This window comes from Saimiri boliviensis, chromosome 13 (genome assembly GCF_048565385.1).
Source record: "Saimiri boliviensis isolate mSaiBol1 chromosome 13, mSaiBol1.pri, whole genome shotgun sequence".
Lineage (NCBI taxonomy): Eukaryota > Metazoa > Chordata > Mammalia > Primates > Cebidae > Saimiri > Saimiri boliviensis.
The window spans coordinates 103,044,937-103,071,754 of NC_133461.1; the positions used below are offsets into that span (position 1 = coordinate 103,044,937).

The 26,818-nt window shown below is 45.1% G+C and overlaps 1 protein-coding gene across 5 annotated transcripts in view; it reads right to left on the reverse strand.

The window, feature by feature from the left end:
• Positions 1-3,701: 3,701 nt before the first annotated feature.
• Positions 3,702-26,818, reverse strand: part of NUGGC (nuclear GTPase, germinal center associated) — a 75,721-nt gene continuing 52,604 nt past the window's right edge. For 3 of the 5 annotated variants that reach the window (XM_074384102.1, XM_074384103.1, XM_039461188.2), the window contains exons 14-20: positions 25,420-25,584; positions 18,555-18,712; positions 16,424-16,562; positions 15,495-15,603; positions 14,098-14,234; positions 11,537-11,627; positions 3,884-7,420 (exon numbers count right to left, since the gene is read on the reverse strand). In XM_074384102.1, coding sequence (XP_074240203.1) covers positions 7,275-7,420; positions 11,537-11,627; positions 14,098-14,234; positions 15,495-15,603; positions 16,424-16,562; positions 18,555-18,712; positions 25,420-25,584 — 945 coding nt within the window. In that variant the 3' untranslated portion in view covers positions 3,884-7,274. The other 2 variants (XM_074384104.1, XM_074384105.1) reach the window with 2 other exon arrangements.

The window sequence follows — 26,818 nt, forward strand, 5'->3', positions numbered from 1 at the left end:
CCGGAATCTATATCACAATCAGCCCGAAGCCTCTTATCAGGACTCAAGATGCTGTCCCAAGTTCTTCCCCTCTTGTTCCACTCTGCCAGTGCAGCCTTCCTGACCGGACAGCTCTTGGTTGCATTCTTCTGGCAGTTAACACACAGCCCCACCGCAAATGCCAGCTCTGACTTTCTAAGCTCCGGCTGGAGTTAACTCCTTGGCTTCTGATACGAAGGAGGTAATTTTATTTGAAGGCTAAGATTTGGAGCAGAGAGATATAAACCTAACACAACATTAGTCCACAGCCCTCACTTGTCCCATGGGTTATTTAGAAGTGTGTTATTTGGTTTCCAAATATTTGAAGACTTTTCCAGATTTCTTTTTGTTATTAGCTTCTAATTTAATTCCACTGTGGTCAGAGAACACACTCTGTATGAGATCCATATTTTAAAATTTATTGAGACCTATTTTATGACTCAGGATATGGTCTATCTTGGGAAATATTCCATGTACACTAGAAATTAATGTGCACTCTGATGTTGATTACAGAGTATTCCATAAATCTCAATTAGGTAAAGTTGATGTGACGTTCAAGTCTTTTACATCCTTACTGAATTTTTCTACTTGTTCTATCAGTTATCAAGAGGGGGTGTTGAGATTTCCAACTATAATTGTGGATTTGGCTATTTCTCCTTTGAGTTCTACTAGCTTTTGCTTTGTGCATTTAGAAACTTTGTTATTAGGCACAAAACTAGGATTATGTCCTCAACGAATTAACTACTTTATCACTATGCAGTAATCCTCCTTATCATTAGTAATCATCTTTGCTCTGAAATTTACTTTGTCTAATATTGATATAGAAACTCTATCTTTAAATTAGCATTTGCAAATATCTATCTCCTTCCTTTTACTATTAACATATTTATGTCTTTATATTTAAAGTGGGTTTCTACTAGACAACATATACGGAGGGCTTTTTTAAAAAAAATCTAACTTGGTAACCTCTGCCTTATTTAATTTGTGTTTTAGATCATTTACTTTTAATATGTTTATTTGTATGACTGGGTTTAAATCTACTATCTGGCTATTTGTCTTCTATTTGTATCTTCTATCATTTATTTCCCATTCTTTTCTTTCCTTTCTTGGATTATTTGAGCATTTTTAATATTACATTTTATCTCTTTACATTGTTTGCTAAATATAACTCTCATGTTTTTCTAGTGATTGCTCTAGGATTTATAGTATATATCTTTAGCTTATCACAGTCTACCTTATACATTATATAACTGTGTATATTGTATGATAATCTTGCAACAACATACTTTCATTTCTGCCTTCCTGGCCTTTGTGCTGTCATACATTTAAATTCTACATGTTATAAACAACACAATGCATTGTTATTGGTTTTGTGTTAATCTTTTAAATAGATTTGAGAAAAATAAGAAAAAGTATTTTATATTTGCCCGCATATTTACTGTTTTTGCTACTTACTTTGGTATGTCTGTAAAGTCTATTTCACTTCATTTTTGAAAAGTGTTTTTTGCTAGATAGAGAACTCTAGATGAACATTTTTTCTCTCAATTTTTAAAAGAGGTCTCTCCACTGACTTTTGGCTTACATTGTTTCTGAGGAAAAGTCTGCCATCATTCTTGTTTTTATTCCTTTGTATGTATTGTCACTGCCTTTGCAGTCTCCCCCTCACTCCCCATTCACCTGGCTGGAAAGATTTTCTCACATATATCATTATTAATTCTAAATTTAAATTGACTAAATCCCCCAATCCAAAGACAGACAGGCAATTTGAATAAAAAACTAAAACCCATCAGTATGCTGCACCCAGACCTATCTCATATTCAAGGATACACAAAGACTCAAAACAAGGGATGGAGAAAGATTTACCAACCAAACAGAGAGCTAAAATATATAAATAAAAAGCAGAAGTTACAATTTTTGCCTCTGATAAAATAGTCATTAAAGCAACAAAGATCAAAAGAAGCAAAGAAGGACATTATATAATGATAAAAGGATCAATGCAACAACAAGAAGAGCTAAAGATCCTAAATATATACGCACCCAATACAGGAATACCCAGACATACAAGACTAATAAAGAGACTTAGACTCCCATATAATAATAGTGGGAGACTTCAACATTAATATTAGACAGATCAATGAGACAGAAAATTAACAACGATATCCAGGACTTGAACTCAGATCTGGAACAAGCAAATATAATTAACATTTATAGAACTATCCACTTTAAATACACAAAATATACACTCTTATCAGCACCACATCATATGAACTTAGAAGTTTAAATGAAATGTTGGCTGGCTCCTTGTTTGTTATTCTCTTCCCTCATTTTCTTTCATGTCTCCATTATTAAGGACAATTATAGGCATACCCATATTTAGACTGCATTCTAGCCCGGGCAATAAAGCAATACCCCCATCCTCTCTCCCTCTTCCTCTTTCTCTTTCTTCCTCTTCTTTATTCTTTTTCTAAAAAAAAAAAACAAACAAACAAAAAAAAACATTTTCTCTTCATCACTGATTTTCAGCAATTTAATTATGATGTGTCTTAATGTGATTTTTCTTATTTTTCTTTTGCTTCACATTCATTGAGCATTTTGGATCTGTGAGTTTATAGATTTTATCAAGTTTGGAAAAATCTCAAACATCATTCTCTTAAATATTTTTTTTCCTATATCCCCAGCTCTTTACTTTTATTGTGGTTCTAGCAGTTCTAGTAACAAATATTTTAGGGGCTGTTTGATGTTTTATTAATGCACTGTTCATTTTTTTCCTTTGTTTCATTTTGGATAAGTTCTATTGCTCTGTCGTCAAGTTCACTTGTCTTTTCTTCTACCCCATCTCGTCTGCTGTTAATCCCATGTAGACAGTGAGGCTTTTAAAAATCTCTACAAGTTCTATTTGAGTCTTAAATTTCTTCTATTTCTCTTCTCATTGTGTTTATGCTTTATTCTATCTTCTTGAGCATCTGGAGTAAATTTATTGTAGCAATTTTAATAACCTTATCTACTAATTCTATCCCCTGTGTTATTTCTGGGTCTATTTCTACTGATTTTTTTCATTATTGTTCATATTTTCCTGCTTCTTTGTATGCCTGGATGTTTTTGTTTTGATGCCATATGTTGTCAATTTTCCACTGTTGAGTGCTGGGGTTTTTATTCCTAAATGTTTTTGTGTTTTGTTCTGGGATGCAGTTAAGTTACTTGGAAACAGTATGATGCTTCTGCAGTTTTTTGAAAACCTTTATTGGTGGATGTATAACAGCCTTTCATCTAGGACTAATTTAACCCCACGATTAAGGCGATACTCTTCGGATCAGCCTACTTGATGCCTCATGTGTAAGGTCTTCCACTATGGCTCATTTAGCTTGAACTGAGCTTTGGGGGTTTTTCTGCCTGCTTCTTTCCAGGGGTTCTTTCCTCATTTTTAGTAGTTTCCTCACAGGATATGCTAATCAGTACTCAAATAAAGAATCAAAGGAGACCCACTTCACATCTCCGGAGCTCTGTGTCCAGCTCTCTTCTCCTTGGTAATCTATCCTGTGAATTCTAATCACCTTGGACTCTTCAAACTCTGATCTCTGTCCCCTCAACTCAGGGAGACCACGCAGTTCTTCTGGGACTTCCCCTCCCTGTGCTGTGGCCTGGAAACTCACCCAAGGCACAAGACAGAGCAGTGTGGGCCTCACCTTATCTCCTTCCCTCCTTTCAGGGATGACTGTGGTACACTATTTCCCCAGATCTAAAAATTGTTGTTTCGTAATTTTTGTTGGCTGCTTGTTGTTGTTTCACCAGAGGGTGAATCTGGTCCTGTTACTCCACCGTGGCTGGAGGTGAAGGTCCTCTACATCCCTCCTGTGAAATACGAAAAGGGAACTGTACAAACTGCAACAGAAGGCTATGTGTTTAGAAGTTTAACACGATACTGAGGAGAAGCGTACCCGTTCCATGGGGGAGGGGGGGAAGAAGTTTAATATGAAAAAAGAACCACTGAGACCTCACTACATGGCTAAATCTCTTTTTATCCTACTTAGGCAAAAGATGTTACAACAAAAAGAGAAGCATTTTAAATCCTAGATTTCAAAAGAGCAAAAGATGTTCTAATCATCCAGTCCATCTCTCTCCTTTTGTATATGAGGAAATGAAGTCTCAGAGGTGTTAAGGAATTGTCATGCTAGTGTTGGCCACAGCTGGGATCAGAACCCAAGTCCCCCAACAGACAAGCCACTAAACCATGTTATTTCCATTCTGCCCCTAAATGATAGAGACCATTTGTCAAGTACCATTAAGTACAACATGTCCGTATTTTGTAGACATGATCCTAAACTTCCTGACAACCCTAGTAGTATCGGGGTAGGCACTACCATTGTCACCATTTTACAGATAAATTACCTGAATCTCAGAGAGTTTGAATTATTTGTCTAAGACAACTGTTCTCAAAGTATGGTCCCTGAAACTCTCCTCTGGGGTCTGCTGGGTTAAACTATTTTTACAATAATACTAAGATGTTATTTGCCTTTTCTACCACGTTGACACTCGTACTAAAGGTATAAAAGCAAAGGTGGGTAAAACGACTTGCACTTTGGCATGACCCAAAGCAGTGGCACCAAACTGCATTCAAAACTCTTGTCTTTTTCACCATCGGGAACTCGCGGGGCTTGTAAAAAGCCAGTTGGACTTAAAAATGTTCTTAATGTAACACTTATGTTATTAACTGTATTAATTATTGACATCCAAGTAGATGTCATTTTATTGTTCAGTGGGACAAAATGGGAAGTAGACTTCAAGCACCTCTGCTGCCTCAAAGAAAGGCATTTCCGCGAGTGTTTGAGTTTCAGGCTGAACTGGACACTTTTTTCTTGGGAAATCCTTTTTATTTGAAATAATTACTGATAAACTGTGGTTCATCATATGCAGTTACATGGCAAACGTTTTCCCAAAAATGAAGAAAAAGAATCTATTTCTTCAAAGAAAACAACTGACAATATTTGTTGTCAATGATAAGATGAGCGTTTGGGGGGGGAATGGAATTTTGTAAAACTTATATTTTTCACTGTGAGCTTGACAGCTTTTCAATACTTCAAGACTCTCCTGATAAGATTGGTGAAGACACGAACAAAATGATTTCATGGTATTATACAATAAAATGCAGCAACGTTTGGAAGATCTGCTTAACTCAGTGAATAAGTATTTTCAAGATGAGCAATGCCTGATACCACAAAATCATACGTAAGTAAAAGTATCCATTCAAAGTACAAAATCAACCAATGCATTTTAATGCAATAGGATTTGAAAAATGTTCACCAACATGCTTTCAGATCTCACATTGCAATTAACTTTTAAGAAACTGCCATCTGCCTTTGTAGAATCAAAAAATATCCCCAAATTCCCTGAAAAACCTATTAAAATACTTCCTTGGATTCCAACTGTAGGTCTGTATGAGACTGAGTTTTTCCAATATACATCAACCAAAACAACATATTGCAACAGAGTGGATGTAGAAACTGACATGAGAATCCAATTGTGTTCTATTAAGCCAGGGAATAAAGAGATTTGCAAAAGTAGAAAACCATGTTACTCTTCTCAGTACATTTATTTATTTATTGGGAAAATAGCTTTTTACATAACAATGTGTTATTTTTAATAACACATAATGGGTTGATTACTGTTACTTCTAAAAAAGTAAATAATTACTTACATTTTCTCCTATTTAATTCTGAATACAGTCAATATGAACAGCTATAACCCATACAAACAAATGCTCCTTAGGGTCCTTTAAAAGTGAAGGGTCCTGAGATGAAAACGTTTAGGAAGTGCTGGTTTTAAATAACACATCTGAGCGGTGGTGAAGCGGGTCTATGTTCCTCTGGCTGCCAAACCCATTTTGTTTCCATGACACAATGTTGCCTCCTTCCCCAAAGTCTCATCAGTATTAAAACGAAAAAGAGAATTGGGTCCCTAAAAGCTTTATTTTGCAATGTTTTCCACAATACTTAAGTTTTTCAATGTTTAGATATTTTTCTTCATTGAAAGATAAATTTCTTTTTATGACTTATTTTATATCTTACAATGTTGTTTTCTAAAATATTTAAGTTTTTCGATGTTTACCTTTTTTTTTTTTTTTTTTTTTTTTTTTTGAGATGGAGGTTTGCTCTGTCGCTCAGGCTGGAGTACAGTGGCGTGATCTTGGCTCACTGCAATCTTCGCCTCCCAGGTTCAAGCGAGTTTCCTGCCTCAGCCTCCCGAGTAGCTAGGGCTACAGAGGCGTGCCACCACATCCATTTTAAATAAAGATGGAGTTTCACAGTGTTAGCCAGGATGGTCTCAATCTCCTGACCTCATAATTTGCCCGACTCAGCTTCCCAAAGGGCTCGAATTACAGGCACGAACCACTGCGCCCGGCCTGATGTTTGATATTTTTGAGGAAGCAAAAGTTTTTTGTCCTAACGCTTTAGAACTCCATTAGGTATTGAAGATGACTATTTTTGGCTATAAAATAAAATGCAGCAAACATCCTAGTTTTATATTGCATACAAAGTCCAAATAGTTAGGAAATGTCCTCTGTTAGATTTCACAAAACAGAAAATTCTGAGCCAGGCATGATGCCTTATGCCTGCAATCCCAGTGCTTTGCGAGACTGAGGTGGGAGGATCACTTGAGGCCAGGAGTTTGAGACCAGTGTGGGCAACAGAGCAAGACGCCATCTCCACGAACAATTAAAAAATTACCCAGGTGTGGTGGCCTGTACCTGTAGTCCCAGCTACTCTGGAGGCTGAGGCTGGAGGATCACTTGAGCCCAGGAGTTCGAGGCTGCAGTGAGCTGTGATGGTGCCACTGCACTCCAGCCTGGGCCACAGAGGTAGACCCCGTCTCTTAAGAACAAAAAAGTATGGCCGGGCACAGTAGCTCACGCCTGTATTCCTAGCACTTTGGGAGGCTGAGGTGGGCAGATTGCTTGAGGTCAGGATTTCAAGACTACCCTGGTAAACATGGTGAAATCCTGCTTCTACTAAAAATACAAAAAATTAGCTGGTGTGGTGGCGGGCACCTGTAATCCCAGCTATTCGGGAGGCTGAGGCAGGAGAATTGCTTGAACCCGGGAGGCAGAGGTTGCAGTGAGCCAAGATCGTGCCATTGCACTCCAGTCTGGGTAACAGAGTGAGACTCCATCTCAAAAAAAAAAAAAAAAAAGAACAAAAAAAGTAATTCTGATTGTCTGGCTCTGGGCTGATTTTGCATCCATTGGGACTAAGCCCTGGGAATTACAGTGGCGTCCTGCGGGGGCCAGCCTTGCGGGGGGATGCCCGTAGGAGGAACTCTTGCATGCCCTTCCTCAGCCGGGCATTCTCCGCGGCCTCCCTCAGGCTTCTGTGCAGCTTCGCCATCTCCTTGTATTCACTCCCGACATCTACAGGAGAGCAGAAAGCGCACGTCAGGACTTGACGTCCTTTGCAGAAACGTCTCCAGAAGACAAATCCCCCAACAATCCTGTCGCTTGTCCCAGAATATGAGATCTGGAGTGGCGCTTACAGATCAGACATCAACACAGGTATTCCTCCTCATACCAGAACGCGGAGACAGCATGGGGTCCCCCTCGAAAGAAACACAACCCTACCCATAAGAAAAACTCTGAGAAGTCACTAGGTCTGTATTAAGCCTTCACAGGCATGTAATATACAAAGCACGTGGCACAATAACACCTCCCCTAAGTCCTCTCCAGGCGGCTCCCTCTCCTTTCTCACCCATCCCTATGCTCCCGGCACAATCCATTCTCAGTGAATGCTCTCTCTTTGGCATCTCAGGATTTCATCCCACGATCTGCAATCAAATCATGTTCTCACAATGGTTAGTTTTGTGTGTCAACTTTTCTGGGTCACAGGGCCCAGACACTGGGTTAAACGAGAGTCTGGATGCCTCTGGGAGGGTGTTTTTAGATGAGATCGACATTTAACTCAGTGGACCTCAAGTAAAGCAGATGACCCTCTCCAGTGTGGATGGACATCAACCAACCAGCTGAAGACATGCATGGAGCCAAAGGCTGGCCTCCCTCAAGCAGGAGGGGATTCTCCAGTGACAGCCTGGGGCCTTCGTCTGCAACATCGGCTCTGCCTGGATCTGCAGGGATGTCCTCTGGACTCGAACTGCCACTCTTTCTGGAGTCTCCATCCTGCTGGCCTCCCTGCATCAGCCTGTGGGCTAACCAAGTCTCCACCATCGTGTGAGCCAATTTCTTAAAATAAATCTCTTCCTCTGACTATCCACACATGCTACTGGTTCTGTTTATCTGGAGGATGCTGCCTAACGTGGTCCCCTTTGACGGGACACTTCAGACTGAGCGCCAAATGCCTTTCCAAACCCCCTTGGCTTTCTGTGCCCCAGAGGGTGACTCAGGCTAGTTGGCCCTGAGCCTGGCCAGGGACGGGACTCACAAACAGGAGGGGAGTTAGGACCCTGAGTCTTTTTGTCCTGTCTCATAACTGGAAGGCCTCCCTTCTCTCTGCTGTCTCTGAAATCAACCTAACCTTTGAGGCTTCCCCTAGGACCCAGCTTCAGTGGAGCTTCCCACGTCCCGGCCCTGAATAACCACTATCTCCTAGACTTCAAGAATGATGATCTGAAGTCTGAGTGGGTGCCCTCCCTCAGGGCCTTGCTTAAGTGTCCCATTCCCAGGGAGACCTTTCTTGACCACCCTGTCCCCTACCCCAGCATCCCTTTCCCCCTGACTCTGCTTTGCTTCCCTGCCACATATTTCACTTAATTAGTTTGCTTACTGCCTGCCTTCCTCCCACTGGGCTGCAAGCTCTGTGAAGGCAGGGACTCTTGCCTGTATTGGTCACCACTGGGTCCTCAGCACCCAGGAGGTGACAGAATCGCTTGCTGAGTGAATGCAAACTCCCCAGTCTCAAAATGCACATTCTTACATAACTTGTCTTACCAACCAGGTAAGGCCCTGTCAACAGGGACTGCCTTTTAGATTTCTTTATGACCTGGGCACCTGCCGCAGCCACCCTGATGGGACGTACATTCGTTGTCAATGGTGAAGAGAAGGAAATAGGCTTAAATTACAGCAGGCGCAATTGACATCAAACTGAGGGGAACACGATCTGTCTGTGAGACCTGGTCAGGAGCTCTGGCAAGCAGGAGTTCTTTAAAGACGCACACTGGAATGACTATCATCTTAAAACTTAGATACTTGGGCCGGGCGCGGTGGCTCACGCCTGTAATCCCAGCACTTTGGGAGGCCGAGGCGGGTGGATCACGAGGTCAACAGATCGAAACCATCCTTGTCAACATGGTGAAACCCCGCCTCTACTAAAAATACAAAAAATTAGCTGGGCATGGTGGCACGTGCCTGTAATCCCAGCTACTCGGGAGGCTGAGGCAGGAGAATTGCCTGAACCCAGGAGGTGGAGGTTGCGGTGAGCCAAGATTGCGCCATTGCACTCCAGCCTGGGTAACAAGAGCGAAACTCCGTCTCAAAAAAACAAACAAAAAACAAACAAACAAACAAAAAAAAACAAACTTAGATACCTAGCCGGGCGCGGTGGTTCAAGCCTGTAAATCCCAGCACTTTGGGAGGCTGAGGCAGGCAGATCACGAGGTCGAGAGATCGAGACCATCCTGGTCAACATGGTGAAACCCTGTCTCTACTAAAAATACAAAAAATTAGCTGGGCATGGTGGCGTGTGCCTGTAACCCCAGCTACTCAGGAGGCTGAGGCAGGAGAATTGCTTGGACCCAGGAGGCGGAGGTTGCAGTGAGCCAAGATCGCGCCATTGCACTTCAGCCTGGGTAACAAGAGCGAAACTCTGTCTCAAAAAAAAAAAAAAAAAAAAAAAAAAAAAACTTAGATACCTATAAAGACCTTGAAAGAAGGTCGTGAGAATCCAATACATTATAGTGTGAGGGTGTTGACTCTCCTCCCCTGGAGTTTGTTAGGAGCAAGTCAGAGGTCCATCTAACCAGCCATAAATGGGGCAGAAAGATTCCCAGAGAGATGAACTGCAGAATGATGTTAAGAAGCAGCAGCTGTGGCTTTGACTTTGGGAATAGCTCTGTCTACGTTGACCCTGGCAAACTCAGCAGCATCAGATCTATTCATTTCAGCAGGCAACTACAGATGTGGAATAAAGTATAAATGGCATGGCCGGGTGCAGCGGCTCACGCCTGTAATCCCAGCACTTTGGGAGGCCGAGATCGGCAGATCACCCGAGGTTAGGAGTTCAAGACCAGCCTGACTAACGTAGAGAAACCCTTTCTCTACTAAAAACACAAAATTAGCTGGGCATGGTGGCGCATGTCTGTAATCCCAGCCACCCAGGGAGGCTGAGGCAGGGGAATTGCTTGAACCCAGGAGGCAGAGGTTGTGGTGAGCTGAGATCGCACCATTGCACTCTAGTCTGGGCAACAAGAGCCAAACTCCGTCTCAAAAAATTATACATCTATAAAAGACACAAAATATAGAGGGGGCAAAGCAAGTTTCCTCCCCTCCCCCCAGCCTTCCAGTTCCCCTCCTTAGAGGCAACCAGCAGTACCAATGTTCTGTGTATCCCACGGAGATTTTTATGCACATACAAACATATCCATAGGTATTTCCTTCTTTCCCCTCTGACAAATGGCAACATATCATACACATTTGCTCACTTGGTAATGTATTTTGGAGATCATTTCATACCATTACTTATAAAGCAGCTTTCTTTTTCTAATGGTTGCTTAGCCTTCCACTAGCCGTGTCTCTAATTTAATTTAAGCAGTGCTTTACTTACAGATATTTGAGTTGTCCCAATTTTTGACGTTAGAAACAATGCTACTCTGAACAACGGTGTCTATATGCCACTCTCCCCGCGTATAAGGATATCTGTAGGGTAAAGTCTTAGAAGTACGATGGCTGCACCAAATGACACGTGCATTTTAAATTTGGCTAGAAATTACCCAATTGCCTTTTGTACCCGTTTACACTCTCCAGTTTATACCGGGGGCCTGGTGGAGCCCAGGGTCTGAAAGGCACACGGCTGCCTACCCCGAGGTCCACCGCTGGTGCTGCATCCCCAGGCCCCAGGTAGCTTAAGAGAAGCTTTTCTGCACCATTGCCAGACAAAGAAGTTTTTCATAAGGAGGCATCAACTTGAAAGAAATGCTTTATGGAGTCCGCAGGGCAGAGCTGGGGATTTAAATTAGCGGCTTTCCAGCTATGGGGCCTTTGACACATTTCCTAATGTGAGTCTCTATGTCTGTATCTGCAAAATGGAGCAGTAACATCTATCCCAGGGAACTAATGTGAGAATGCAGTGAGACCATGAGCACAAGCCCGAGTATAATGGTTGCTCTCAGTTGGGTGCTCAGCAAAGGATGAGGCTGTCATTTTCATCATCATCATCATCATCATCATCATCATCATCATCATCATCTCCACTCCTTGCCCTGGTCATTCTTTCTAACTTAATACCTTTAAATTCAGGAAGAAGCCGCCACAGCCAGGGCCGTCTGCACAATCAGCCTGCATGCAAAGCTTTGGTGTATTTACCTGCAAGCTCCTTGTAGAGGCCATCCCCCTGGGACGAGGCGAGGGCCAGCATGCTGGCGATGCTGCCTTTCACTTTCTCCACGATCCCAGCCTACATGACAAGAACATTCATTCTGTTAGGACGGTGCAGCCCAAGGGAAAGTGGATCTTATCAAAAGGACCCCACACAGTTCCCCAGCCATGGAAGGTACAGACTTTCGAGGACACCGAAAGGCCCAGGAAGCAGCAAGATAACATTTCTGTGGGTTCCCACCCCCTGGACAGCATCGCCCTCCTCGCCTACAGACTCGTGCGGGATGGAAGCTCTGGTGCCCGCTGATGAAATCAGGAGCTAATGGGGAAGCCCGGAGGCATGGGGGAGAGAAGAAGGGCAACCGTAGAGATGGAAAAAGAGGGAACGAGGTGGCCATTCTCCCACTGTCCTGGGGAAATGTTTGCTGGACACCTACTCTGTGCCACTCACCTTATGATACATGTCTGGTTCTTCCCAACTGCCTGAGAGGTGTCTTCTTGCTACTCCTAGTCCCTTTATCAAGTAAAATCCCTTTCTTCCCTCTTCTGTTTCTTGCCTCCCTTTGAAAAAAATGTCAGGCTCCTTCCTCTAGCCTAGCAGAGTCTAGTTTGGAAGCTGGATCTCCCGGGCTTTTTTGTTAACATTCTAGATTCCAGCATCTCAGCTCTAGCCGTGGGCCTGGAACTTGTAACTCAAGGCCTCTAGGTTTCTGTCTCCTCATCTCTAAGATCAGGGAATGAGAGATTCACAGCTCTTAAGCCAGGAGAGGCAGTCACCTCACTCTAGAGTGAGCAGCAAGCCACATTACAGATCAATGTATCAGAGACTATACAGATATTCAACGAAATGGTATTCTGTTCTTTAACTTATAGGACTATTGCAAAGAGGTAATTTTTTAAAAAACAGTAAATCTTCAGACATTACGTATAAAAGTAAATTTCATCTCTTGTATAGAACTAAAATATTTTAAACAACAACAATTAAAAGTTAACTGGCATTCTTTTTTTTTTTTTGAGATGGAGTCTGAGTCTTGCTCTGTTACCCAGCTGGAGTGCAATGGCATGATCTCAGCTCACTGCAACCTCTGGCTCCCTAGTTTAAGCGATTCTCCTGCCTCAGCCTCCTGAGTAGCTAGGATTACAGGCACGTGCCACTACACCCGGTTAATTTTCGTATTTTTAGTAGAGACGAGGTTTCACCATGTTGGCCAGGATGGTCTCAATCTCCTGACCTTGTGATCCACCCGCCTCAGCCTCCCAAAGTGCTGGAATTACAGGTGTGAGCCACAACACCTAGCCAACTGGCATTCTTAAAACAAAACAAAAAAAAGAACACGGAATGGGAACACTCTGTGATCTCGCCAGTTTTAACTTCCTACGTTTCTGTAATTTAAGACACATCTGTAATTTAAATTATATAATTTAAGATACACATTTTTTTAAGTGACATACACATTTTTTTTTTTTAGTGACATTGTTTCCTGGGAGTCTTAAGATCCAGTATCTACGTATTCAATGGGGAAATGGGAACCGGCTATGTGGAGTTCAGCCAATTTCTTGCCCGTGGATTTGTAGACTGTGGTAACACGTGAAAGGATTGAAACTGAACTGCTGCTGGTAACAAGATACCTCTTAGCCTACTCCAAGGGGAAAGACATGCTTTGAATTGTAAAGAAAGATATTTTCCAAAGCTGCAGTCCTGGTAGAGGAGAGACAATTGGGCAGAAACAGGTTGGAGGTAATTCGAGAAGGCTGGTTCTGAGGTGGACTGAGACAGCCATGGGCCAGCTTCCTTGAGGGCCTCGGAGACAGGAGCAGCCAGCCTGGGTTGAGGCAGAAAATGTGGAGCCTCAGATGGCCAGGGAGGGAGCCACAGTGGCACAGACTCCAGGGATCTCCACTATTTGTGGGAAAAAGGGTGGCAAGCCACAAGGCCCAGAGCAGAGGCAAGGTGGTCCTAGTAGGCTTGGCAGAAGCATTTAGGTCCAAGGAACCCATCAGAAACTGTCTTCTGGGGTAGATAAAACTAAAGCTGAATGTGTGCTAGGTACCGTCACTGGCCTTGAGTACGGTACTGCTATTTGCTTATCGACATTTTGCATAGACAAGACATTTCCCTCTTTAAACAATCTGTTTTGAGATCATGCTGCTGTTGGACCTGCTGGAGCCAGGCTCCCTGGTCCCGAATCCCAGCCATGCACCTCCCTGGCTGTGTGGCTGGTTGACACACCTCTCGCTGCCGGAATTTTCTATAAAATGGGAACAATGCTAGTACCTGCCTCACAGACTTGCTGGGGATTAAACAGGCCAACGTCTGTAAATGCTGAGCACATGTCTAGCTCCCACAGTCGCGGTGCCACTGGTGATTTAGGAGGGAGGAGGGGTGTAGGGGAGTGCTGGCAGAGCTGCAGCTCTCAAGTCGAAGCCCCAGAAAGTGTCTGTTCCACGTGGGTCCAAATGCCTCCTACGTCTTCTACCTTCTGCGACCGCTTCCCCTCCTCCCCCAGGGCCCCCCGCGGTCTGAGATCTGCGCTGTGGGCATAGAGTACCTTCAGCTGCTGGAACTGGTGCTGCATCCTTTCCTGGGCCCTTTCAAACATGCCCTCGGCCACCTGCCGGTCCACTCCTCTTCTGATGACATCTTTCATCCGCTCACACGCTTTTTTCCCCGTGATCTGAGCTGCCTCTGGCAAAAATGAAAGCCACAGTCACACCATGACTAGGACCTGCTTAGAAGTCTTTGGCATCATGGCCAGACACGGTGGCTCACACCTGTAATCCCAACACTTTGGAAGGCTGAGGCAGGCGGATCACCTGAGGTCAGGAGTTCGAGACCAGCCTGACCAACATGGTGAAACCCCGTCTCTACTAAAAATACAAAAATGAGCTGGGTGTGGCACACACACCCATAATCTCAGCTACTTGGGAGGCTGAGGTATGAAAATCACTTGAACTCGGGAGGTGGAGGTTGGAGTGAGCTGAGACTGCTGCCACTGCACTACAGCCTGGGCGACAGAGCGAGGGAGATGCCATCTCAAAGAAAAAGAAGAAAAAATAAAGAAAGAAATCTTTAGCATTAGAAAGAAAAATAAGCAAACCAAGTAAACAAACAACAACAACAAAGTACACACACACACACACACACACACACACACACACACACATTTATATAAAAATAACATTTTCAATATTTAGATAATAACCAGCATTCAGAAAACCTAAGGACTGAATTAGGCTGAAGCTTGCAAAATCACTCCCTACCCCTCAAACAATGGAGCCACCAAAACAGGAAGAGTCTAAAAGTGAGTTCACAGGTGGGTCCAAGTATTTGCAAATACTTGGAAACAAGAATAAGAGCTGGACACTGCATTTTACAGCTAAAGCAGCTGGGATGCTGTAGGGTAAAAAGCAGGGTGTCTGGACCAAGAGTGGACAGAAAGAGCTGGAAAACACAGAGAAGGGTCCCCACACCTGCGGTCATGTGGTTGCAATGTGTGGACTGAGAGTACCGCGAAGACTTAGGGTGCCAGCAGATACAGTGGCTCACATCTGTAATCCCAGCACTCTGGGAGGCCAAGGCGGGTGCATCACGAGGTCAGGAGTTCGAGACCAGCCTGGCCAGTATGGTGAAACCCCGTCTCTACTAAAAATACAAAAAATTAGCTGGGCTAATAGGTGGTGCACATCTGTAATCTCAGCTACTCAGGAGGCTGAGGCAGGAAAATCGCTTGGACACAGGAGGCGGAGGTTGCAGTGAATGAGCCGAGATCGCAACACTGAATTCCAGCCTGGGAGACAGAGTGAGACTTCATCTCAAAAAAATAAAAATAAAAAAGACTTAGGGTGCAAGGAGACAAGGGGTTTGAAGGAGCCGCACAAAAGGATGCAAAAGGCGCTGACAGAAAGTCCCAGAACAGGCAGAAATGCTGCTCCCTGCGGCCCGCACCTTCATAACAGAGCTTCAGGTCACTCTGGATAGAGGCGGTCAGGGACTCATAAATCCTCCTCTTCCTTCTGAGGATGTGGTCTTCCAGGCCCCCGAGGATGGCGCTTATCTAGGAAGACAGAGCAACAGAGGCCATCGGTGGCAATTCCTTCAACGGAAGCAGGTCAGGTGTGCCAGTGCCTGGCCACCATTCCCCCTCCTTATACGATGCCTGGCAGTTTGCCTGTCACCTCCACAAATAGGCTGAGAGCTACTCACAGGCAGGAGCTTTGTTCTAAGCATCTCTATAACCCAAGCGCTTCCCATGGTGACTGGCGCCTACAAACGACTCCGTAAGTATTTCCTGAGTTGAACTCAGGCACAGGCAAGGTCTTGGAATGGTCCCTCTCCGGGGGGCAGAGGAAATAGAAGTTCCTTCACTAGCACCGCCATGTAATTTGGGCTGGCACTGGAAGAAAGTGAGTCACAGACAAGAGTCTTGACGCCTCAAAACTAAAAACTGACCTAAAATTCAACAACAAAAAAATGACTTCTTTAAGCCTCACCGCGTTGGATGCTACTTTGTAACACTGGTGAGAACAGTAGGTTAGCGAACATGTTTCCAGTTGATGCAAAGTTCCATACAACTAAAGCTTCTTTATAGATTCTTCCTGGAAACTGAGCAAACTTTAAGCAAACTTTACAACCTCGCTCCGCTCTCCGTTGCTTCACAGTGGAACAAAGGTCTCATACCTCCTCCAAGGCAGTCTCAGGCCCACTGCTCTCCCCACATCCCACTGCGTTCTGTATTTCACAGCACCTCCTAGAGGCCCTCCCAGACCCCAGACACTCCAGGGAACAAGCAGGAACCCACCCGCAACCTACAAAACCAGCCTGGGAAGAAAGCCACGCCCAACCTCCCTGCTCTCCTCACTGTATAAGGAACTTACCTCCTGGATCAGGAAATTTTTTTTGCAGCTATCGTATTTCCAGCCACTTCTTATCCCAATTTCCATCATTTTCTCCTGCAGGGAGTACTTAAAAGCATCAAGGTGAGGCATCAGAGCCAAACCAGCGGGCTTCCCCGTCCTACAGAAGAAAGTGACAAAGAAGCTTACGAGAATGGTGGCTGCTGTGAGACTGAAACAAACGTGAAACTAGCTGTTTGTTGGATCTCATCCTCCTTCTCTTAAATGAATAGCAGGACACAGCTAGTTTCATGCTTTAAATGGAGAACTCAGTCTTTCCCCGGTCAACATGTGTCCACTTGAAAGGGTGGAACTTGAACTCTTATACCTAAAAGTTGGGTAAGATCTGAGGAATTGGAAAGAAGAAGTTACTCCCCATGGGACAACGCGGGCACAGCGGTTTCAGAATATCCCAGAAACAGGAAGTGAGGGACTGCAGAGGAGAGGGCACAAGCTTTAAATCCCAGCTCGCTGCTCATGAGTTGGGTGCCACTGGGAAAGTTCCACAATTTTCTGAACCTCAGTTTGTGCAGATGTAAAAAGACAGAAGCCACTGCTTAGAGTTACTGGGAACATCTGATGACTTAATGCATGCCAAGTGCTTAGCACTGGTACCCGGGACATGTAGCTACTCTCTCTTTGCCACCTGCTAGGCGGGCTACAGCAGAGGTTAGAAAGGTAAGCTGGAGGCAGGTGGAAGGTCTTGAATGCATTCTAAGGAATCTGAAGTTTAGCCCACAGAATTGTAAACAGAGCAGGGGTGCAATTGGTGGAATGACATAAACCAAGACATGCTTAAAGACAGGGGGCAAGGCCAGGTGCAGTGCTTCACACCTGTGATCCCAGCACTTTGGGAGGCTGAAGCGGTCGGATCACGAGGTTAGGAGCTCTAGACCATCCTGGCCAGCATGGTAAAACCCCGTTTCTACTAAAAACACAAAAATTAACCTGGTATGGTGGCAGGCACCTGTAATCCCAGCTACTCAGGAGGCTGAGGTAGGAGAATCACTTGACCCTGGAGGCGGAGGTTGCAGTGAGCCGAGATCACGCCATTGCACTCCAGCCTGGGTAACAAGAGCGAAACTAGGTCTCAATAAAAAAAAAAAAAAAAAAAAAAAAAAAGAATAAAAACAGAAAGGTGGGGCAGGAATGGGGGCTCTGAGTAAGACTCAAGCAAAGGCTGGAGAATGGTTTGAACAGCCACCAGTTGGCAACCATGTGAAATGCCAGCAGGAAGGACAGAGACTGGGGATGGGCAGCTGTACTGGGGACTGGGAGATTCTGTTTCTGTTAGTGGAGTAAAGAATTAGTGGTCAAGGAAGGAGGGAAGGAGGGATCACCAGGGAGATATACTCCTCAAACCCACGTCATGTATGTGAGCAGGCAGTGTCTGAAACAGACAGTGTCTTCAGTGCATTCAGGGAACGCTCTGAGGTGGGATGTGGTAGCTCATGACAGTAATCCCAGCGCTTTGGGAGGCTGAGGGGGGATGATCACTTAAGGCCAGGATTTCAAGACTAGCCTGGTCAACATAGCAAGACCCTCTCTCTACAAACAAAAATATATATATATCTGTTAAAAGTTAGCCAGGCATAATGGCATATGCCTGTGGTCCCAGCTACTTAGGAGGCTGAGGCGGGAGGCTTGTCTGAGCCCAGGAGTTCGAGGCTGCAGTGACCTAGGATTGCGCCACTGCACTCCAGTCTGGGCAACAGAGCAAGACCCTGTCTCATTGTTTTAAAAAGGAAAGAAAGAAAGTTCTAAGGGCCGTGTATGTTTGATTAATTCCACTCTCTCCAATCAAAATAGCCTGTCCTCGGCTCAGATCCCTAAGAAAATGTATCCCCTGCTGCATGTGTGAGATATCTGAAAAATAATGGGAATCATAATACTAGTCTGAAGGCAGCATCTCAATCTGTGTCCAGGTCAGCATGGGAAATTTTTAAGTAAACCAGACCAAGAAGCCTTTTGTGTTTTGCCAAAGACTAAGCTTTCCTCCTCTAGCTACAGCTACTCTTTACACTTCCAGATCCAAATTCTAAATTCTTAAAGACTCTGGCTCAACATTCTCCTGATGTTTGTTCCTGAAGGAGCAAGATGATAGATTCTTTACCTAAAAATGCTTGCAAAAACAGGGTCGATCTGGTCATAGATGGGCTGAGTGAGGGCTTCGTTTAGATCAATTCTTGCCAGAGTCCTGGAGGCATAGACGCCATTTTTCAGGCAAACAGCTTTTAGGGTCTGATGAAAACCTTGGTTTCCTTTACTCCTCTAGAAAATCAACAAGAAATTAGCAGAGTTAGCAGGTATTAACTAGAAGGTCACTGGATTAGAATTGCATTTCCCAGACCAAAGGTCATTACCAAGAATCACAGGAAAGGGTAGAGACATGCTCTTTAAACTGATGATTAAACTGAACGAGGGGGGCCAGTGGCCACGACTCTAGATTGTCTGGGGGGCCCTGCCAAGAGCTTCCTAAGCGCCCTGGGCTCACTCTGAGCACAATCCTTCTCAAGCGATTCTGAATGTGCTAATTTACTCATTTGTGTCTAGCTACTATCCTTGGCCATCAGCTCATTGAGAGCAGGCACAGTGTCTCATCCATCTTTATGTCCCCAACATCTGGCAACAACTTAAGCAGTATTTGAGAAATATTTGTTTTTGTTTGTTTGTTTGTTTTGAGATGGAGTTTTGCTCTTGTTGCCCAGGCTGGAGTAAAATGGCACAATCTTGGCTCACCACAATCTCCACCTCCCAGGTTCAAGCGATTCTCTTGCCTCAACCTCCCGAACAGCTGGGATTACAGGCACCCACCACCATGCCTGGCTAACTTTTGTATTTTTAGTAGAGACAAGGTTTCACCATGTTGTCCAGGCTTGTCCCAAACTCTTGACCTTAGGTGATTCACCCACCTCAGCTTCCCAAAGTGTTGGGTTTACAGGCATGAGCCACCATGCCTGGCCAAGAAATATTTGTTAAATAAGCAATTACTGAATGAATGAATGAATGAATGACAATGTGCTATGACCCAATAGTAAGTATATTTCTTGAATTTTCTAAGGATAGTCCTTAGATTTCATAAACTTTTTGTTGAACTTTTAATGAAATACAATTTGATTTGTATGTCTTGGCGATATTTTTTCCCAAAGAAATAAATGCACAAATGACAGGAAAGAAAAGTATAAAGCTAGAGCTATGAGAGACATTAATCAGTTTCAGCCAGATGGTAATCATTTGTAAAGTGAATAAAAATGTGTTTGCTAAAATTTTAGTAAAGGGCGCTGTGATTTTTAATCAATGATATATGTTTTAAAGGAATGGCCACATAGTGTTGTACAACTGGTATAATTCTCTTCTTCTCTGATCTTTTTACTTAGGATTACAACATGAGAATATCCCCAAATCACTGTAAGTATGTTCCAGGCTGGGCACAGTGGCTCACACCTCTAACCCCAGCACTTTGGGAGGCCAAGGCAGACAGATCATCTGAGCTCAGGAGTTCCAAGACCAGCCTGGCCAACATTGAGAAACCCCATCTGTACTAAAAATACAAACATCAGCCAAGTGCGGTGGCTCAAGCCTATAATCCCAGCACTTTGGGAGGCCGAGGCGGGTGGATCACGAGGTCGAGAGATCGAGACCATCCTGGTCAACGTGGTGAAACCCCGTCTCTACTAAAAATACAAAAAATTAGCTGGGCATGGTGGCGCGTGCCTGTAATCCCAGCTATTCAGGAGGCTGAGGCAGGAGAATTGCCTGAACCCAGGAGGCGGAGGTTGCGGTGAGCCGGGATCGCGCCATCGCACTCCAGCCTGGGTAACAAGAGCAAAACTCCGTCTCAAAAAAAAAAAAAAAAAAAATACAAACAGCCAGTTGTGGTGGTGTACGCCTGTAATCCCAGCTACTCAGGAGGCTGTGGCAGGAGAATCGCTTGAACCTGGGAGGCGGAGATTACAGTGAGTTGCGATGGCACCACTGCATTCCAGCCTGAGTGACAGAGAGAAACTCCATCTCAAAAAAAAGTTCCAAAAACTGCACTAATAATCATTTAATATAGTATCATATGGAAGAAAAATAATTCATTTTACCTCTCGTTCTTAAACATTTAGGTTATTTTTACTATGTTAAATAATGGTATGATGTTAGTGTATAAATGTCTTCCCAAATTTCTGATCTCAAAGAAACATCAGCTAGGTGAGGCTGGGTGAGGTTGGGTGCTGGCTCTGAGTGAGGCTGGAGGATCTGCTTCCAAGGATATCCAGCTGCACGCTGGTGCTGGCTCCTGGGTGAGGCTGAGTAAGGCTGGGTGCTGGCTCTGAGTGAGGCTGGAGGATCTGCTTCCAAGGATACCTGGCTGCATGCTGGTGCTGGCTCCTGGACCCAGGTGGGGGCCTTTGCTCTCCATGTGACCTCTGTACACAGTGGCTCAACTTCAGTACACAAAGGCATTCCCCTGAGAAAGTGACCCAAGCTTCTGTGGCCCTTGATGGCCTAGCCTCAGAAGCCACATACTGTCACCTGTCTAGCATTCTCCTGCTCAGAAATCAGCCCTGATTCAATGTGGGGGAGACTCCATGAGGGCACAAATACCAGGAGGTGAGGACCCCTGGGGCCACCTTGCTTGCTGCCTAGCACAGTCACCAGTGAAACCCACAAGGCCAAATCCAATGGCCCTGATTGTTTTTGTTTTGTTTTCCCCTTTTAGGAGCAGGTGATGTTCTCCTTCTTAACAAACTTTTCCTTTTTTCCTAAGAGACAGGGCCTCTCTCTGACAGTCAGGCTGGAGTGCGGTGACACAGTCATAGCTCACTGCAGCCTCCAACACCTGGGCTCATGAGATCCTCCTGCCTCAGCCTCTTGAGAAGCTGGGACTACAGGGGCATGTCACCAAGCCCCACTTTTTGTTTGTCTGTTTGTTAGACATAGGGTCTTGATATGCTGCCTGGCTGGTCTTGAACTCCTGGCCTCAAGCAATCCTTCTGCCTCAGCCTCCCAAAGTGCTGGGATTATAGGCATGAGCCACTGCTCTCAGCCTTAACAAACTTTATTGCTCCAGTTTTCTCACTGGAAAATAAGAAATTAAGCATTACACTAAAAACAAGCATAAAGATAAGAAAATAGGCATTACGCGATTTCCTTCTCCTGGTACCTCTCAGGCTTTGCCTTCTCTGGCCCTCCCCTGCCCCTCTTTATTCTTCTGCTTCCTTAACAGTGCTTTGCATGAGGTGATATCCTATCACTGTCTTCCCTCCACTCCTCCTCAAACCCATTCACTGGTATATGTGCATCAAGTCCATGCAAGTGGCAGCCACAGCCTCCAGCCCCACCTCTCTCCTGGCTCCAGCTCCACATTTCCATCACTGCATTAGATATTCCACCTCCATAAAACCGTGAGAGCTCTGCTGAGGTTTCTAAGAAAGGTTCTCCAGTCTTCTGAATGCCAGCCTGGAAACAGCCATCCCCCTGCCCCTCTAGACAGCGATTCTCAACTGGGAGTGATTTTGTCACAACTGAAGAGTGGGGGCTGCTACCAGCACCTAGCGGGTGCAGTCCAAGAATCAAACGACCTGCAATTCACAGGACAGCCTCTCACAACAAAGCATGATCTGGTCCCAGCTGTCAATCACACTGAGGTTAAAAACCCTCCTCCAGAGCTCATGGTGTTCAGATTTGAGTGCAAGAACAGCTACAGCCATTTTGCCATCATGAGAGAAGCAGCCTGAGAATGGGGCCCACGGAGGCGCTGGATTCAGTTCATCCTCCAGACCCTCTCTTCCTGTGGCTCTCAGACACATGGGCCAATATACTTCCTCATAGCTAAGAGTGGCTTCAGTTAGGGACTCTGATTTGCAGCCAAAAGATTCCAGCCAGCCACAGCTCCCAACAGAATGTTCTCCCTTCTCTAAACATTTGGAGAACTTTCTGGCTGTCCCGTGGTCCTCACCAGCATGCTACCTTTTATTATAGTTCCACAAATGCTCTCTTAACTCTTCTGACCAGGAATGTATCTTTCTATCCCTGAAATCTAGTAAGAAAAACAGATGGTCAGGCATGGTGGCTCAGGCCTGTAATCCCCGCACTTTGGGAGTCGAGGAGGGTGGATCACGAAGTCAGGAGTTTGAGACCAGCCAGACCAACATGATGAAACCCCATCTCTACTAAAAATACAAAAAGTAGCCGGGCATGGTGGTGCGTATCTGTAATCACAGCTACTCAGGAGGCTGAGGCAGGAGAATCACTTCAAGCCGGGAAGTGAAGGTTGCAGTGAGTCATGATCATGCCCTGCACTCCAGCCTGGGTGACAGAGTAAGACTCTATCTCAAAACAAAACAAAACAAAACAAAACAAAAAAACAGTTGACTTGTCATTCTCTATACGCTGAGTGAATTAGTCAACTTAGCATTATCACTTTACATGCATTCTTTCAAGTAATCTTTACAGCAACCCTCTGACATAGGTACCATGGTCCTCAATTTACACAGAGGAACCTGAGGCACAGAGAGACTGAATAACTTGTCCCGGGTCACACAGCTGGCAGATGGGGACACTGAGGTCCAAATCAGAGCCCATGTGGGATATGCTGCCTCTTGGCAACTACGCCTTGTATTCCAAAGTGCTTGTTACGTGCAGAAATGAATGAATGAATGAATGAACGAATGCAGCAAGATTTCCTTGTATGGGGATTTACAGATGTTAAACTATGTTACTGGCTGGCAAGAACAAGTTGCTGCCCTCGTTTTCAGAGAGTTTAGGAGAAGCAGCGGGTGAGTGCAGCAAGGGGTTGGGTGTCCAATTATGAAGCTAGGCAGGCCTGCGTTAGATGTGGAGTCCATGTAGGGCCATGGAAAGGGTATTTGGCCTCTCCAAGGCTGAAAATTAAAATAATAATAAGGGCATTTGCCTCACAGAATGGTTGTGAGGATCGGATAATGTGCAGTATCTGGTTCCACAGTCAGCATTTTGCTCGTATTTCCCAACTGAGTGCACGTACACGTACATACTACACGCATGGATACTTGGCTACCCACACCCAACTGCATGGAACACACTCCAGCTGTCATTCTCCGGTGTCCACACACGGACACTTTCCCCAGTGACCCCAGAATCACCCCGACTCATCTCCTCCTTTAATCTTGGTTCTTTCAGCATTTATCCTTGGTCTTGTGCTAGAGGTGCCTCCTCCTTCCCTTTCATCCAGATTGCAGCAATACACCTACTTATCTAGACCGTTTTTGTTTTTTTTGTTTGTTTGTTTGTTTGTTTGTTTTTTTGAGACGGAGTTTCGCTCGTTACCCAGGCTGGAGTGCAATGGCGCGATCTCGGCTCACCGCAACCTCCGCCTCCTGGGTTCAGGCAATTCTCCTGCCTCAGCCTCCTGAGTAGCTGGGATTATAGGCACGCGCCACCATGCCCAGCTAATTTTTTGTATTTTTAGTAGAGACGGGGTTTCACCATGTTGACCAGGTTGGTCTCGATCTCTCGACCTTGTGATCCACCCGCCTCGGCCTCCCAAAGTACTGGGATTACAGGCTTGAGCCACCGCGCCCGGCCCGTTTTTTGTTTTTAGATGGAGTCTCGCTCTGTTGCCCAGGCTGGAGCGCAATGATGCGATCTCAGCTCACTGCAACCTCTGCCTCTCGGATTCAAGCAATTCTCCTGTCTCAGCCTCCCCATTAGCTGCAATTATAGGTGCCCACCACCACACCTGGCTAGTTTTTGTATTTTTAATAGAGACTGGGTTTCACCATGTTGGCCAGGCTAATCTCGAACTCCTGAACTCAGGTGATCCACCCGCCTCAGCCTCCCAAAGTGCTGGGAGTACAGGCATGAGCTACCACACCCAGCCTCATCTGTACATTTAAACAAGCTTTTACACAAAGCACACAGACAGCAACACCCAGAAGAGGCCATGCGCTAGAAATCCGGTATCATCTGTGCACATAGAAAAGCCTCCAGGAAGCTAACCACCTCATCATACTCACCTTTTCACATTCCACGTTTCCAAGGCCCATTGAAAACCACAACCACACACCATCCATGCACTTCTCCCAGCATGGGGGACACCAAGTCATCTCTGCTCCATGAGCAGTGCTGTCCGTCACATCTTCCCCTTAATGGATGCTACGAACTGAAGTGCGCCCTTGAATTCATATGTGAAGCCCTAACCCCCAGGGTGACTGTGTTTGGAGACAACGTTGGTAAGGAGGTAATTAAGGTTAAAGGGGTCATAAGGGTGGGGCCCTGATCTGACAGGTGTGGCGTCCCTCTGGGAAGGGAGAGAGATCCCAGGAATGTGTGTGCACAGTGAAGAGGCCACGTGAGGACACAGCAAGAAGGCTGCCTTCTCCAGAAGAGGAGAGAGGCCTCAGAAGAACTCACCCTGCTGACACCTTGATCTTGGACTTCCAGCCTTCAGAACTCCAGAAAAATCAATGTCTGTGGTTGAGGCCGCCCCGTCTGTGGGACTTTGTTATGGCGGCCCAAGCAAACGGACACAATGGGCCTCTTTTTTTTACCCCTTAGTTTTAGATAAATACTGCCTTGTACTTACATTTTCACCCTTCAGAAACTCTACACAACTAATTAAGAAGTGAAATCACAATTTGTATGCCAAAGGAGAGGTTACAAGATATTTCCTTACTGCATAAGCTAATGGATACTGACATCAACGCTACATCCTCCAAAAAAAAATGGGTCTAGGATCTTGCCCGGGGCTGCAAGGGGGGTTGTCTGGTGGAGCTGGTGCTCCAGCCAAGATCTTCAGATCCCAGATTCCCATGCACGTGTATCTTCCTGGGTCCTTCCGAGACACAGATGAACAATCATTATGTGCAATTTTCACTTGCTCCTACCCTCCTCTAGCTCTTCATCTCTTTTGAAAGGGATGGGACCGTGCAAAAGGAGCCTGGGGAGTGGGCAGGCCTCCTGGAATATCCCTGGATTTTCCCTTGAAGGAAAAATCCCTGGTGGTCACTCACCACCAGGCACGCTCTGAGGATGCAGCGGTAGGAGGTCCTGGCAGTTCTGACCCCTTCTTTCAGAGGCCGCTCCATGCAGGCAAAGCACTGTGTGATGGCCTTTTCCAGCAGCTCGACCTTCTCTTCTGTGAATCTCCACAGGTCACTCACATGCAAGTGTTCATTCTAGGGACAAAGACCATAAAAGCATCAGGCCACCCACTCCCTCAGAGCACCTTCTCCTCAAGCTTTGCTTCCTTTAAGCTTGTCACCAGCTCCAGATTCAGCTTGTCACTCAGAGCTGACCTCTCTTTATTGTCCCCACATGGCCTCACTCAGTGCACAGAAACCCCTAGGCTTTGTGGGGTTACAGAACAGAACAAATACCTGCCTGGTACGACTTGTTTCATTTCTTAAAAATCACAGTCTCTGCTTATTCAGCAACTTATTTCAGATGTACAATGCATCAGACTATTTGGGGAAGTAGCTATCCACGCAGAAATCCAATTGCTGTTGAAACAGATTTTTCCAATGACATCTGATTCAACAAACATTTCGTGAGCTTTGACTCTGCACCAAGCAGTTTTTACGTATAATACTTCTCAAATTTTAACGTGCGTACAAATCACCAGAAGATCTTAAAATCCGAAATCTGAGGCCCTGGGATTCTGCATTTCTAGCTAGTCCCCAGGTAATGCTGGTCTCCCGGGCTATGGACCACACTTTGCATAGCAAACCTACACAACCACAAAAATAAATCCATGCTCCCGTCTTCAAAGAATACAGTCTCATCAGGGAGAAAACATGTATTCAAATAATACAAGGAAGTGACCACCCGAGAAAGCCTTGACCCCTAGGTGCCTGATAGGGTTTGCTGTGTGCCTACTCAGATACCATTTTGAATCGTAGCTTCTATAATTCCACGTGTTGTGGGAGGGACTTGGTGGGAGATAATTGAATTACGGGGTTGGTTTCCCCCATACCATTCTCATGGTAGTGAATTTTGTCTCACGAGTTCTGATGGTTTTACAAGGGGAAACTCCCTTTGCTTGGCTCTCATTTCTCTCTTGTCTGCCACCATATAAAACATGCCTTTTGCCTTCGACCATGATTGTGAGGCCTCCCCAGCCACAAAGAACTGAGAATCCATTTAAATCTCTTTTTCTTGGTTGGGCGTGGTGGCTCGCCCCTGTAAATCCCAGCACTTTGGGAGACCAAGGTGGGCAGATCAAAAGGTCAGGAGCTCAAGACCAGCCTGGGCAATATGGTGAAACTCCATCTCTACTAAATACACAAAAATTAGCTGACAGAAATTAGGTGACAGTCACCTATAGTCTCAACTACTCAGGAAGCTGAGGCAGGAGAATCACTTGAATCCAGGAGGTGGAGGTTGCAGCGAGCTGAGATTGTGCCATTGTAC